The sequence below is a fragment of the Lontra canadensis genome, unplaced genomic scaffold (genome assembly GCF_010015895.1).
Source record: "Lontra canadensis isolate GAN:19392208 unplaced genomic scaffold, GSC_riverotter_1.0 scaffold410, whole genome shotgun sequence".
NCBI classification, from domain to species: Eukaryota; Metazoa; Chordata; class Mammalia; order Carnivora; family Mustelidae; genus Lontra; species Lontra canadensis.
In genome coordinates, this window is record NW_022631404.1 from 55,300 (window position 1) to 68,901 (window position 13,602).

The following is a 13,602-nucleotide window of genomic DNA, read 5'->3' on the forward strand; positions in this document are numbered from 1 at the left end:
TTTTGATAGCTACATAGTATTCCATTGTGTATATATACCACATAAAACTGTTGTTTAAAAATTTGCGATTCAGTTAAATTAAATACATTTATTTAGTCTGGGGATATAAGTATTTTTATAAAATAAATAAAATATAAAATAGATTATTCATGAAATATATTTCCAAGAAAATATTTATTTGATCAAGAACCTTACCTTTTTTCAGGAAGAATTTTAGATTGAACTCGTGTTTCTTGAAACATCCTTACATATTATAGCAGTAAAGAGGTATGGAGTGTTCTAATTTTTTAAGTGTGGATAGAGTTTGTAATTCCCATAGCAACTATAGTCCTGGAAAATTGAAAAACCATATATAAATGTTTTAGTGTAAAACCCATTTTAACTGCATTAATATGTTTACTGTTATCAATAATGGAAAGATTATAATACAGAAAGTTATGGAAAAATTATAATACAGAAAGTTATAGAATATATGTGAAATTTGAGAAGAAGTGTAAGAGTATTAGCCAAGGTAAGATCAAAGAAACAGTATTATCCATATTTATATAACACATTAAGGCTAAAATAAGGCTGAGGAAGAAGAACAGAATTTATATGGCATCAAAGGAAGCTGAAAGACATTTGCTTGTTCCTCTTTCATTCTCTCTCATGTTCCATATTAAAGTCCAACAACCCTGTAAAAAGTCTTCCTTTATTTCCCAAAGCAAAAGTGATCACTTTTCAGAGAATGTCTGAATTTTTCATCTGTTCATCATATAAGGTACTTATCACATTCTATGAAGTTATACCTGTCCTTCATCCTATTAGATTGTACATTCAGAGGGCAACCATGTGCCATTCGTCCTTCTGTGCCTACACTATACTGTGAATAATAAATACATTTGACCTGAAACAACTATGCATCATTATAAAAGTTACTAGTTACCACAACTAAACTTTTTAGGATGAGCAGGATGCCAGGTGGTACACTGTGCTTTGACAATTAAGGCCATGATATATTTTCATTCATGCCTCATGTACTTGTTTATACATTTATGTTTTACATTGAAATGCACTTACTTATTTGATATCTTAATTTCAGGGAATATTACTATGCTTTATAGGATTAATTAAAGTACAGTATAATTATATACTCCATATACATACAATTTGCAAAAACTTACTGAAAAACAAATATCAAATTGCTGTCCACTTTAAATTATTCATAACATATAGAAAAGGCACATTATTTTCTTTTTTCCTTTGATACTAGGCTTATGTTGTTATTGGACTTTTCACCATTTTCCCTTTCATTTGCATGCCTTTTAATTTTTTTCAGTGTAGTATTTGAAGGTACTTTAATGATCCCAATGTAATTCCTAGAAAACCTGAGGAAAAATTTCTTAAGGTATATATTTTAAAGTATTTTCATTCTCTCAAACCTGAATCAGTGTTGTGATCTGAAAAAAGAAAAGAAATATTCTACGAGACTTGCTGGAGTTCTTTTCTGTCTCTCTGCGGTTCCTATAGGGACTCAGACCAGGCGAGGAAATTTATGTTGGCTGACAACTTCTGGTTCTCACTAGAGGTCGCAGGATGTCAAAAAACTGACCAGCAAACAAGAACACAGTTGCCAAAGGTAGTCTCCACAAAGAGGAGACTTTGTACGGTCCTCTTTGTACCGTCCAGGCAATGCATCAGACAGTGAGCCAATTAGAACACCAGACTTGAAAACACATTAAGGCTAATTAGCGTCCACCTCCTGCACTGTTTCTGTCTTTGAAACTAAGAGCTTCAATGCCATGTGGCCTTTAAAGACCTAGAAGAATTGGATCTGAAGGATTGATATAACATTCCCCAGAGTAAATGCTTCAATATAGTTCAGGTTAGCTGATGATCAGGGTATTAGTCTTTCTTCTCTCATTTGTGAAGTGGTAGACATATTTAATTAGTATCACAATGAATATTATATATTCAACTCCTATAAAAATCATTATTTCTTTAAAAGTTTTAATTAATCACATTGATAGAAAAAGAGGTATTACTGTCCTCTTTCTTAGCACATGTTAGTAGGTTTTACATTCAAATATATTCCTATGGTAATTTTGATTTTTAGGTTTTATTATAACAGCACTTTCAATATTCAACTTCTGATATGGATTTCATACTTTTGATTTGTCTGCCCATCATAGTAACTAGAACTTTAACAAATCAAAATAATGTTTAAAATATATCCAAAAATCTCTCACAATTGTGGTACAAAAGTACCAATTATAAATCCTCAGGAGAACATTTAAATGGAGCAAGCATTCTGAAAACTTATCCTGAAATGAGTGACATAGTTAAAGGATTAGTCTTATGGAAAAATATGACAATTGGGGAAAAAAACAGTTTTCATCTTTGAGGGAAATTCAAAAGCCACAGGAAATCTTATAGATCAAAAAAGTTGTCATCACTTCAGCCTGTAGTATTTGATGTGTGAAAGAAGAAACAACCAATTCTGCAATAAAATAAGTTCTCTTGAGCTAAATTAAAATTTATCAGCACATTATTCACTTTGATATTTATTATTTGAGGAAATTATTAAAAATAACTCAGATACTGAGATCAAAATGGTAAATATTAATTTAGTTAGGAGCAAGTAAGTTTTGAGGACAAGAAGAACACAAGTTAGTAACTGGTCCTACTCTGATGTTTTTTGTATAGTTAAGATTACTAGCTGGCACTTACTCTGTTTTTATGAAGAGCTTCTTGTTTCACGATAATTTTATTTATTTTTTGGGAGCATGGCGTGTGAACTGTGGCATTTATATGGTGGATTATTATAATAAAAATGGCTAATAAAAAGTCCTACTACATATTGAATTAATTGCTCTACTAATTGCTTTCCTGTTTTACCAGTAATTAAAAGCAAACCGCTTTAGGTTCTTTGCATGTGGTCTGAGGATTTCAAAAGCGTAATTCATAAACTTTGCACTTATTTTTAAAGCCAAACACATGACAATTTCCATTTCTCACAGCAACTGTCATTATAGAGCAAGAAAACAAAGGAGAACCAACTCATTTTTATAGGTTATCTAGAAATGTTTATATTTTTGTTATTCTCTTTTGAAATTACTACAGTGTTTTATTTTGAAAGCAGGCTGTCTTTAGAAAATTGGTCTAGCAATATGATTTAATTACTTTCTGTGTCAGTGTTGGGACCCATATGAAGGAGCAGACTTTTTTCAGTCTTTCTGAAGAACAATTAAAAAAAAAAGGGATAGCAGCCCAGTCCATCTCTCTTAAAACCAGAACACTTAATAGTGAGGAGTGTGATACCAAGCAGAGGCTTACGGATGAACTGTGACCTCCTCTCACAGATGGTGGTGTTTTTAGAGGAGTGGTAATAATTTGGAAAGCACTGGGTATAACCTCCTATCGAATACATGCTAACTAAGGTAGAAAACGGAGGAAATTATCTGGAAATGTCAGCACTTTCCCTCTAGCAAAAAATTAAAGCACCACACCCATTTTCCTCTGAAATAGCTAGATAATTGAGGATGAGGGGTGCTTTCAAAACCCTGTCTGAGTAATTAGCTTTTGATAACCCAGCTCTCCTGTGTACCCTGGCAAAAGCCATGTGGATATTCTAGGGCTCTACTGACCTGTGAGACAATTGGAATCCACTGTTCAGACAGTTGATATCCCTGCCTTCTGTTGACAGGATTTTTTTTTTTTTCTTTTGGGTGTCAGATGCAGAGTAAATCTGAATGAAAACTTTCCCCAGGAAGTGAGGAAGAGAAATAACATGAAGGAGACTGTCTCCTCTGAATCCCGAGGGGACGCTGTCCCCACGGCAGCGTCTCAAGATTTTTAAGGTTGGTGTTGCTAGCCTTGAACAAACCATGTTCACCTATTTTAGGGACCATTAGCTCGTGTTGTGAAAGTGCTGTGAAGATGGAAAGCAGTACATATATAAATAAACACACCTCAGATACTTCGTATTGATTGGAAGTTGGTTTTACAGGGCAAAACTACTGCTGTAGTGGTTGGAAAAGTGACCTAAAGTGAGTTATAATGTCTGAAGATGGAGGCCCAGGTCATTAATTATTGCCACCTGAAAGCTCAGGGCAGCTTATGGAATAAATCTGTCCTGGCCATGAAACCAGACCCAGAACATAATAGAGAGTTTAGAAATACAGAAAAACTAGTGTGCAAGTGCAGCTGCCTATGATAAACAGAGTTAAATAAGTTATAAAATAACCTGGTGATTTTACAATGCATCATAAAAACTGAAGTCATTCACATTGTAAATATATACCAACAAATTACCCAACAACTTTTTCTAGAGCCTGTTAGACAATGTCTGCTTTTCCAGGTTGACTCAGTTTGGCATATTGTGTTCTTATTTGCTAATTATAGGAAGGGATTTGCTTTGATAAATCTGGGCTGCTAGAAATTTATTTTAAGAAGGTAAATTAAGAGTTATGGGGTATTACTGCTGTTTGGACATTCAGTTGTTTACAGGTAGGGAATGGAAAAGAGAGATGAAATCCTGAACTAAACAAGTCCTGTTATGAGGAAAGGCATTCTCCTCTTTTGGTCTCCCTTCAGATCCTCTTTTTACCTGTGATGGAAAATCTTGTTTTCCCCAGCCATTCTGTAAATGCTTTCTGAGTCTCTGATCTGATTATTGATGCTCTCATGGATAGTTGTTAGTTGTGGGTAGGGGAAGATATGAGGACTTCCTCGCCCCTGAGCTGCTGTCAAATGTCAGGTTCCATGCTAAGTGATTTATGTACTTGATCTGTTAGTATTGCGAGATAACCGGATGACATAAGCATTCTATTTTAAAGGTAAGAAAAATTGAGCTGAGGCAGAATAAGTGTCCGAAGACATCTATTAATCGAGGAAGAGCAAGGATCCAGAGACATTTTCTGATTCCAAATGCTGCATTTATATTAAATATATAGATTTTTCTAAATAATCTTCACTATTACTCTAGTATTAAATACTTCCAGTGATGGAATATTAGAATATTACTTAGATTCTTGAAATAAACTCAGTTCTAGTTTTGTCTTTTAAAAAAATTATCTTGCACTCATACATTATCAAATACATATCTTCTGGGGTTCATGCACAGAAGATACTCTGCACAGAAGGCCTCTGTCATGGAAAAGTGCTTGGAAAAGACATGGCCTCGACTTCTCATGACTCGAATGCAAGGCAGAGTAGAGACGCTTCTGTCTAGAATGTAATCTGGGGAATCAAGAGGGATACTATGCAAAATAAGGTTTGAAGAAAGGCTGGGGGCTTTAGCTGGGGCCAGAGGCTCTTGGCTACTATTATACATGCGGTTCTCACTGCCCATCACTGGTCCGCAGGATTAGCAGGATTACCCCCAAGCGGCAGACAGCTGCGGGAGCCAGTGGAGGATCAGAGGTTATGAGGGGACAGTAGTGTGTTCATGGATGACGCACTCATTCTCTTACCCCTTATCTTTATAATAGCATAAGATCGGAAGAACGTTGGCAAGTGATTGACTTGGATAAAGGTCCTTATGAAGTTTGGGTATTTCTTTCTCACAAGAAGCTGATATTGCTTAATTATTTTGTTTTTAAAATTAAGTTATTCTCATTGCATTGGACATATATAGTCTGTCCTATTGAAGCCTTCAGTGCCTATTTTTTAATCTTTGTGGGAAAGAAGAATGCAATGAAGTACACATTTTATTTGATAGGGGAATTGGTAGGTAGGAAAAATGGGGAGACTTACCTCATGTTCATAATATGAAAATATGAAACTGAGGGGACATATAATGGCCAAGTGAAGGGCATTCTAGATGCTGGTCACAGGTATATATTATTGGGGACTTTATAAGCAACACCAGCAATGTCACCTAAATCTTTACTTCAATTTGATATGTTTTGAATTAGTGGGATTTTTCAAATAAAACTGTCCTAGCTTTATTTAATTTGTACACTGGTGTGTGTGTGTGTGTGTGTGTGTGTATGAATTTTTTGCATGACAGTGGAAAAGCTCACAGTGTACAAATTTTTCCCATAGATCACTAGAAGAATGCCACTTAATAATAATAACCACCTTTTAAAATATGCTTACACCTACCAAAAATACACTGCATGCATAATCTTACTTAATTCTGATTTCAACCCTATGAGGTATTTTATTCTTGTTTCAAAAACCAGGAGAGTAAAGCTAGGGAAGTAATACGCCAGAGGCAAAACAGCTGCTAGATGACAAAGACTTTTTCTGCTAGTGAAACCTATGCTCTTAACCAGTCTGTCCCTTGCCTCTCTCCAACCTTGAATCAGTTATGCTACCTTAGAATTATACCATTTAGTTCAAAGTGAAGGACAAGAATGCTCTCTTCAAATAATATATTTACAGGGGCTGGAAATAGTTTGACTTTTAGGAACTCACTTAAGATGATGATAATAGCTAACACACACCAGAAATGCACTACCTACAGAAACTGTAAAGCACACCACACATACTAACTAACTTAATTCTTGTAACAACTCCATGAAATGTCACTACCCTTAAGATTATCCCTGTTTTATGGATGAAGAAGGTGAGGACAGATGAGCTTAAAAAAGTGGGTTCAAAGTTACCATTACCCAGCTAGGAAGCAGAGTGTTGGAGTTCTGATTGGGGGACGATTTCGGAGCTCCATCCTTTTGTGCCTCCCTAGCTAGGTATTCTGGGGAAAACAGTGAGGATTCAGTGCAGGCCTAGATGTCCCACAATTGAATATCTGTCGGCAGACTCAAAAGTAGTGTCCCACCAGGTGAGAAATGAGATGACTTTCTTCCCTCTTACTCCATCCCATTCCCTCCATTTCCTGTTGGTGAGCTGATGCCTGAATGAAGAATGCGATCATTTCCAGATGTCCTTAGGCAATAATACTTGCTTTCTGAACAAACAAGTTAGTGGCTCTTCCTGAGACTGAAATACCAAGTACGAACTTAAGAGAACTACCTGAAAGTGCTAACGGTAAATAACATGCGGCTCCCGTGTCCAAACATAGCCTTTCCCCATTGCGCTCCTGGAAATGAGAGTGAGTGATAAGTAAGCAAGAGAGGCAACAGACTGAGGTTTGCTGTGCGGAAGGGGCAAAAAAGTTGTTGTCCACAGAGAGCGTGAGGTTTTAAGGGGACTTAGGAATTAAATTAGATCAGTGTTTACCAAACATCGGTTAACCTTCATGTGCCACCTTTCTTATTGACTTAATTTCATAAAGCAACAAACTTGTTTTTTTTTAACCTAAGTGGCATGAGAAACATATGCAATTGCAAATTTGTTAATAATTAGTTTTAGTAATATATGTATATATAATATACACACATATGTACCTGTTCCTTTTTTTTTTTAAAGAAGTTTATCACTATGTTAACTAAAATGATCTCATGTGGTATCGGGAGTTTTACCACACCTTAGGACATTGAAGTAGAATTAAGAGATGCTATATTGCTTTGCTCAGGGCTGAGAAAGAGAGAGAGAGAGAGAGAGACCCTAAGAGGAAAGAAGAGGAAAGAAAGACCCTAAGATACAGCATTATGTGCGCTGTAGACGGTCACATATGAATGGGGTGAAAGAAAGAGTTAAAAGGTCTGGAGTGGCTAAAAGCCATAACAACAAAGGGGATCTCTGTCCCCCACAGTGAGGATATGCTAGAGAAGAACGTAGTACAGCAAACTAGCAAGTACCAAGGAATAACGAGAGACTCTTAGGTCAGTGGGCTGTACTCAGACCAGAATCCATTGCAGGAGGAAGGTTTATTATTATTATTATTATTATTATTATTTCATTTCCTGGGGGAGGTGTATGTCTTTTTCTTAACAAACAAACAAACAAACATCTTCTGTAACACTTTTGTTGTGAAGCAAATACTACCTTCTGTTCATTTTTTCATTCTGTCTCTGACCCTATATTTGTTACTTAGGAAACAGCAATAAAGACATTTTGATTGAATGTAGTGTCATCCTAATTACCAAGAGTTGGGAGCATCCTGAAATAGTGACATATGAGACAATGTGATATAAAAAATCATAGAATGTTCAATTAAAAATGTGGAAGCCAGAGGCCATTTAGGTCCTGAGAATCATCTTCTCATTTAAAAATATTTAATTGTAGGGCGCCTGGGTGGCTCAGTGGGTTAAGCCTCTGCCTTCGGCTCAGGTCATGATCTCAGGGTCCTGGGATCGAGCCCCACATTGGGCTCTCTGCTCAACAGGGAGCCTGTTCCCTCTCTCTCTCTCTGCCTATTGTTCTGCCTACTTGTGATCTCTCTCTATCAAATAAATAAATAAAGTGTTTAAAAAAATATTTAATTGAGATGTATATAATTTAGCTCAGATGAACAGTAGCATTAATACAAATCAGGAGTTTTTTTAAGCTTTGAAGTAATAGTTTGAACCATATGAAATTGTCAGTATTTGCTGTTTTTAATCTACAGATAAGACAATTTCATAGGAATCAGTCTCTCTGTAAATACTATTGGTTAACAGGTTAATAGTTTTTACTTTAGACAAGGGGGAATGAGACCAAGGGAGAGACAGAAACACATTTTATTCCACTCTCATCTGAATTATCATTTTTTTAAACAAGGGCCATGAGAAGGATATATTCATGTATTACTTGGTTTCATAACAAAAAACAATAACAACTAGCTTTTCACAAAATGGCTAGATTAAAGAAATAGACATTTCTTCTTCCTTCCTTTCTTTCTCTCTCTTTCTTTCTTTCTTTCAAAGTGAGACACCTGGGTGGCTCATTTGTTAAGTGTCTGCTTTAGGCTCAGGTCATGATCCTAGGGTTCTGGGATAGAGCTCCTCATCTGGCTCCCTGCTCAGTAGAGAGTCTACTTCTCCCTCTGCCCCTCCCCTTGCTTATCCTCTTGCATGTGTTCTCTCCCTCTCTCAAATAAATCTTTTTTTTTTTTTTTAAGATTTATTTATTTACTTGAGAAAGAACATGAGTGGGAGGGACAGAGGGAGAGGGAGAGAGAAAGGGAGATAGCATGGGGGAGCAGCACAGGGGGAGAGAATGAAAGAGCATGGGGAGGGGGCAGAGGGAAAGGGAGAGAGGGGGAGAGAGCGGGAGGGAGGGGGGAAGGGGCAGAGGGAGAGAGAGAGAGAGAGAGAGAGAGAAAGGGAGAGATTGCAGGGTGTGGAGAAGCAGCAGAGGGAGAGGGAGGGAATCTCAAGCAGATTCCTCCTGAGTGCAGAGTAGACCCGGGCTCCATCACAGGACCCTGAGATCCTGACCTGAGCCGATATCAAGGGTCAGATGCTTAACCACTGCGCCATCTAGGCGCCTCCAAAATACACATTTCTAATTCACATTATCCACAGGGCAAGTTTATTTTAATTACTGGGATAGCAGACTAGAGTTACCTATTGCTTCAACTCTCTTGGTGGTTTTATTCCCTGCATTGCTGGGGGTTGATGGGGTCCTGCTGCAGGTGGTGAGGTGGTCAGAAGCAGCTGCCAGCTAGAAGTCAAGGTTACTTCAGCACATCTTACTAAAGCAATCAATCACCTCTTTTTATCTTCCTGAGGAGATTAGATTCACATACTGCACACGTTTTTGGCTACGTTCTGACTGAGCCTTCAACTCTTTGCTCATATGCATTTTCTTGTTTTTTGTTTTCTTTAAATTCTTGCAAATTTATGTTTTTTTAATAGACAGGGCAAAATCTATGGTTAGTTTGCAATCATAGCAACTACAGAAATAAAAGTTAAAGGTAGGTATTTTATTACTATAGAGTTAGATTTAATAAATATTTTAAAATTATGTAAGTAAATCAGGGATTGAGGCCTAGGATATTGTGGTGTAAATGACTATTCTCCACAGCTATTTTAGCCATAAAGAAACATTTCTATATTTTGATTTGAGGTTTTACTCTGTCAATCATTCTAAATCTAGAATGTAAATTTATAAAAGCAATGATAAGTTCTGTAAGGAATCCATAATAGGCACCATTATATAAGGAAGCAGATGTCCCTATATGTTACTATTTTTTTTTTCCAGGAAAAATGAATGAACATACTAATTCCTACAAAATCAGTGATGCTTAGAAAATCACCAGGTACAAAGTCTTGCAAACTTACCTTTCATAAAATAGTCTAAGGAGATACTTGCAGTCCTTTGGATTAACAAGGGTCATTTTCAAGGTTTGGGGATAGTAAGTACGATGGTTTCAGCAGCCCAAGAGCAAGAATCTTCGAAAGGAAAGTTGCATTTTCTGGGCTTTCAGATGGGGTAAGCAGAATACATTCTTGTTTAGCCCTGCACTAGAGCAACACCATTATTAATTATGCAAACCTTTTTTTTTTTTTTTTGGATGGGTAAAAGAACTTGACAATGACTCAGCAAGAGATTTCAAAACCAAATACCTCTACCTACTTATTGAACATGTTCTTTTCAGATCTGCTCTCTGTTCTGTGACTTGGGGTTACAAGTTTGAGATCTACAGAAGGAAGGCTCCATTACTGCATTGGCCTCTGAGAAAGCCCCAGCTTTGCCAGGAATATCAAATCAGTCCTACCTAGTCCTCCCATCCTTTTAGTCTTAGTTTAAGTGGGAAATAGATGACACTTCTTCAAGTTTAGCCTCCAATTTTTCTTTAACAACCATAAAACCTGGTCAAATCCCCTAAGCTAACTGGGTCTACCCTGTCAAAAGTATGTTGTGGATGGGAGGGTGGTTACTTTCCTATTTTCCTTTAGATGATACTGTATACTGATGGTTACTTGGAAAAGGGGGACACTTCAATGTTAAATAAAGATGTAAAGGTAACAAGATTTTTTTACAAGTCCCTGCTAAAATGACAGTTCAAGATTTAGTTGGAAAGGCAAGTCTCCCAATCACCAGTCTGGGGGAGGAGAAGTCCTCTCACCTATTTTGGAAACTACTTGCAGATGTGGGGAAACCACTGAATTGCTCACAACAGGGGTTTTGCAGAGATTTCCTCTGATTTTTTTCCTCCCCAATTTCCCACAACCTGTGTTTGTCTTGCGTCTGCTAGGCTGACATGTGGTTTACCTCGCTGATCCTGCTGCCAGGTTTTACACGCTCTCCTCAGAAGTAAAACAACTGAAGCCGAAGGATACTGAGCAACTCCGGGCATGGGCGCCAGAACTGTCACAGAAAATTTGCTTCCCGAGTATTCCTTCCAACTTCCCTTCCTGCGCCCACGTGAGCCATAGCGCCAGCCCATCAGCAAGGTCTTAGCGTTTCCTGCTGCTGCAATCTGTAACTTGATTTTGGATTTTTTTTTTTTTTTTAATTGCAGTTCTGGGGATCTTACTTCTTAGCAAAACTTTGTTGCTTGGGGGACTTTTAAAGCAGTCTATTTCCTTAGCCAAGTCACGAAGGCTCAGACACTTTTCCTCCATGCCCGGGCTGCACTAAGGTTAAACCGCAGCAAAGGAAAGAAACACACACCCGCTGTTTATTTGGGGGGAGGGGAAGTAAAGGTTTGCAGCTAAGTTATCACGATCCCTCGCGCCACCCCCGGTCTGGCACTCTTGGCTACACGTACATCATCTATTAAATGTTGTTCGCGGACGCAGATACATGATATATTCATTTTTATCTTTAGTAGAATATAAATGGAATTGTCAGCGCGCTCGTGTCTGTTTGTTTGTATAAGGCTATCAAAAGAAGTCAGAGAGGAGGCTGTGGCCCGGATCCTGACCCTGATTGTATGAATAAGTAAGCAGGATGCAAGTGATTGGGTTAGATGCTGCGAAGATTTTTTTTTTTCAAGTTAGGAAGAGGGTAAAAAGACGGGGTGGGGGGGCAGGCAAACGGTGCATCCCCAAATCCTCACACTTTTGCTCTTTTCAGTCAGTTGCTCTGCTGGCTTCTACAGGCTTCTAAGGTCTCGCGGCATAGAAATGCCTGCCCCCCACCCCCTTCCTCGGTCTCCCCTTTCAGTTCAGATGTGCTGATGTGCAGACCGGATTCATCTTCCCCGAGCGGCGGCGGCGGCGGCGGCGGCGGCGGCGGCGGCGGGCGCAGGCGGCGGCGGCAGCTCGGGCTCTACCTCCGGGTCCTGGCAGCGGCGGGGGCGCGGCGCGGGAGCCGGAGCTTCGGTGGCCGCTGAGCCGGCGGGGCGCCGCTCGCCCAGCCGCGGCCGCGGAAAGTTCGGCCGCTAGAAGGACGACCTGGCAGGCAGCGAGCGCCCGCTCCGCCAGAGCCGAGTTTGCCCGCAGCTGCCCCTCCCCGTCTCCGGGAGCCGAGCTCCTCACCTGCCCTCCGCCCACCCGCACGCCGCTAGCCAACTTCTCCCTGCAACTGGGGGGTAACAGGCACTTCTTGCCCTCTCTACTGTCCCGACGGCACCCGTATGTCTCCGGACACCTGAACACCCCAGTGTCCCTGAGGAGCCTCCCGGCAGGGAGGGGAGCACCGGTTCCCTTCGCGCCGCACATCAGCGCGGACCGCGGACGCCTCACCTCCCGGTCCCGTCCCTTCCTTTTCCTCCAGGGGAGGAGGATGGGGTTGGAAACGCTTCCCCCGAGGATGCTCGTGTGGCTGGTGGCCTCGGGGATTGTTTTCTACGGGGAGCTTTGGGTCTGCGCTGGACTCGATTATGACTACACTTTTGATGGGAACGAAGAGGATAAAGCGGAGACGATAGACTACAAGGACCCTTGTAAAGCCGGTAAGTGCCTCTCCACGTCGGGACTGTGGCGTGCGGGGGGCTGCCGCGCTGGATTTCCGAGGGCTGGCGGTGGGAGCTCACCTGTTTCCTTCTCTCTCTCACCAGCCCCTCCGTCGCTCCATCCTTGCCCTCCTTTCCTTCTCCTCCCCACCCCCACTCGCCACGGCCCGAGTTGACTGGAGTTCTGTGCTAGTGGGATCGCATGCCAAGCTCCCGGCTCCCAGTTTGGGAAAAATGTCCAGAGTTCGGATTCCCTTCCCCTCCCCCAGCAAAATGGAATAAGCCGTAAACACAGCTGGCTTGCCGTGGGTTTTAAATACCAGCACTCAGCGGGCTATAGGCATCTGGAGGGGACTACACCTCCTCTTTGTTCCAGGGTGCGGTTCCCCAATGTTCGCCTGAGACCGAGTTGGTTAGAGTTCCCCAAAAGATGGGCGGGGATGGAATTGCCACCTTGGGACACCTTTGCTCCCTCTTTTGCCAGGGATCTCAAGTGTGGGATGCAGGCGAGAAGGGTATTGTGACGACCTTGGAAACTCCCACGCTAGATGGAATTCAAATGCTTTTGCCCATTTAAAATAAACCTTAAAAAAAAAAAAAAAAAAAAAAGCTCCAAGTTGTTACCCCATCCAAACTTGCGCCTTCCTTCCTGTGTACACACCCCGGGAACTGCAGTTTGACCTGCACGGCCTGAAGCTCAGCTTCTCCTCGTCCGTCCGGGATCGGCCCGGGACCTTCCCCTCTCCCCCACGCGTCCAGCGCCTCAGCGGTTCTCCCCTCCCGCTCGGGGCGGTGCTTCCCTCCCGCCGCCTCAGGTCGCAGCCGCACGTGCAGCAGCCGGTGACCACGTGAGCGCAGTGTCCCGGCACTCCGGGGGCCTCCAGGTTCCTGGCCCTGCGGACTTGAGGTTGAGGTGAACCGAATTCATAGTGGACTCACGACTGACT

The 13,602-nt window shown here is 40.8% G+C and overlaps 1 protein-coding gene across 1 annotated transcript; it reads left to right on the forward strand.

The window, feature by feature from the left end:
* The first annotated feature begins 10,177 nt into the window (after window positions 1-10,177).
* On the forward strand, window positions 10,178-13,397 carry LOC116862953. Its single transcript, XM_032850398.1, has 3 exons — window positions 10,178-10,245; window positions 12,051-12,655; window positions 13,032-13,397. The coding sequence occupies exons 1-3, from the start codon at window positions 10,178-10,180 to the stop codon at window positions 13,055-13,057; spliced, it is 699 nt and encodes a 232-aa protein (XP_032706289.1). The 3' UTR covers window positions 13,058-13,397.
* Window positions 13,398-13,602: the final 205 nt, after the last annotated feature.